Genomic DNA, 1,463 nt, shown 5'->3' on the forward strand with positions numbered 1-1,463 from the left:
AATTATTGCAACAAATTTTCTATTCATGATAAAAATAATAACTTTAATGTATTTATTCTGACGAAAAACCTTTAGGAAACGCTTAATATTTGCTATACTATGTAATATTTTTGTAGAGACCACAGTAGTAAAGCACAGGTAGAGACTTTATGTTACCCCAATCTCGATCGTATGGAACCTCTAACCTTCTTGCCTCTCACCATCTTAGTGTCTTTGTCACAAAAAACGTCAAACTTAAATCGTGCTACAAACAAAAACAAAGCAAAATAATAAATTAATACAAAATTATGAAGTAAACAAAACTGTAAGTTATGAAATTCATAAAAATATGGTAGCTTTATTCTTGTAAATAGGATCAGAGAGTGAACGGTACTCTCAAGATCCAAAATGAATCCATTAAATTTACTGCAGGATGTATTCGACACTATACAAGAGTACAGATGGCTCATAGAGATAGCAACCGACTGCTATCCCATCACAGCGATGTCGAAGATTCACACAGCATGAATCTACAATGCTATCTGACTTCAATCTGTTCAACCTCAAGAAAGCGATAAACTACGCGAGATTTTTCGATGTAGAGACCTCATCTACGCCATCTTGGTTACAAACGTCAAAAAGCGCGCCAGAAATGACAACCAGTCAAAATTCTACATCATCTGTTGCCGGCCATTCCAGCCTGGCAACGTCCTCGCTTACAACAGATGATACTTTGAGTATGATAACAACTCCGTGGACTACAGAGTCGTGGGAATCGCAGTACGTATCGCCACCAACAAACGCTTACATATCTTGGTCAAGCACAGATAGAATGTTTATATTATCATCCTTATCTTTCGACCCGCAATCATCGTCGTCGTCTAGTCCTCCAAGCTTGGATATACGCAGTGACAGCAGATTGACCATGACACTGTATAATAACAGTTCTATGGATCGTGGGAGTCCAGTGCTGAAGCCAGTGGAGGTGATGTCTTCTACGACATCATCTACATTTAGTTCTTGGACGATAGAATCATTTACGAGCGACGGCAGGTTATTATCAGACTGTAGCAATTCAAAGCTAATAAAGGCGTATTGTAGGTGGAGCGACAGCCCATACTCTTTATACAGTGAAACTGATATTTATCCCAGCACTTTGAACTCGAGAAGCTTCATTTTGTCGTCACCCAGTATCCACACAGAAAGCTTTGATTTATCATCCGTAGAACTTCAAAATGATATCTTGGTTAAATAGACTTTTAAAGTTAATACAGATGTATCCACTAGTTTGTTTTAATTCGTAACCCTACTTTCTTTATAACGTGAATATACGTACAAAAAATACATTAAAAAAATATTAATTATTATTCCCACCACATGAAATCTTTCCTCTCTATAACATTATACAACACGTGTTTCCAACCACGTGGTTTTACGAAAAGAAATTCAATAATTTCACACTTGATGACGCTTGCCAGTTTAAC

The 1,463-nt window shown here is 37.0% G+C and overlaps 1 protein-coding gene across 1 annotated transcript; it reads left to right on the forward strand.

The window, feature by feature from the left end:
• The first annotated feature begins 233 nt into the window (after positions 1-233).
• Positions 234-1,234, forward strand: LOC149480717 (uncharacterized). The gene has a single exon (XM_089706255.1). The coding sequence runs from the start codon at positions 515-517 to the stop codon at positions 1,232-1,234; it is 720 nt and encodes a 239-aa protein (XP_089562381.1). The 5' UTR covers positions 234-514.
• The last annotated feature ends 229 nt before the right edge of the window (positions 1,235-1,463 follow it).

Source organism: Colias philodice, chromosome 18 (genome assembly GCF_061535455.1).
Source record: "Colias philodice isolate Cphi_HAF_F1 chromosome 18, ilColPhil1 Martin Lab GWU primary, whole genome shotgun sequence".
Lineage (NCBI taxonomy): Eukaryota > Metazoa > Arthropoda > Insecta > Lepidoptera > Pieridae > Colias > Colias philodice.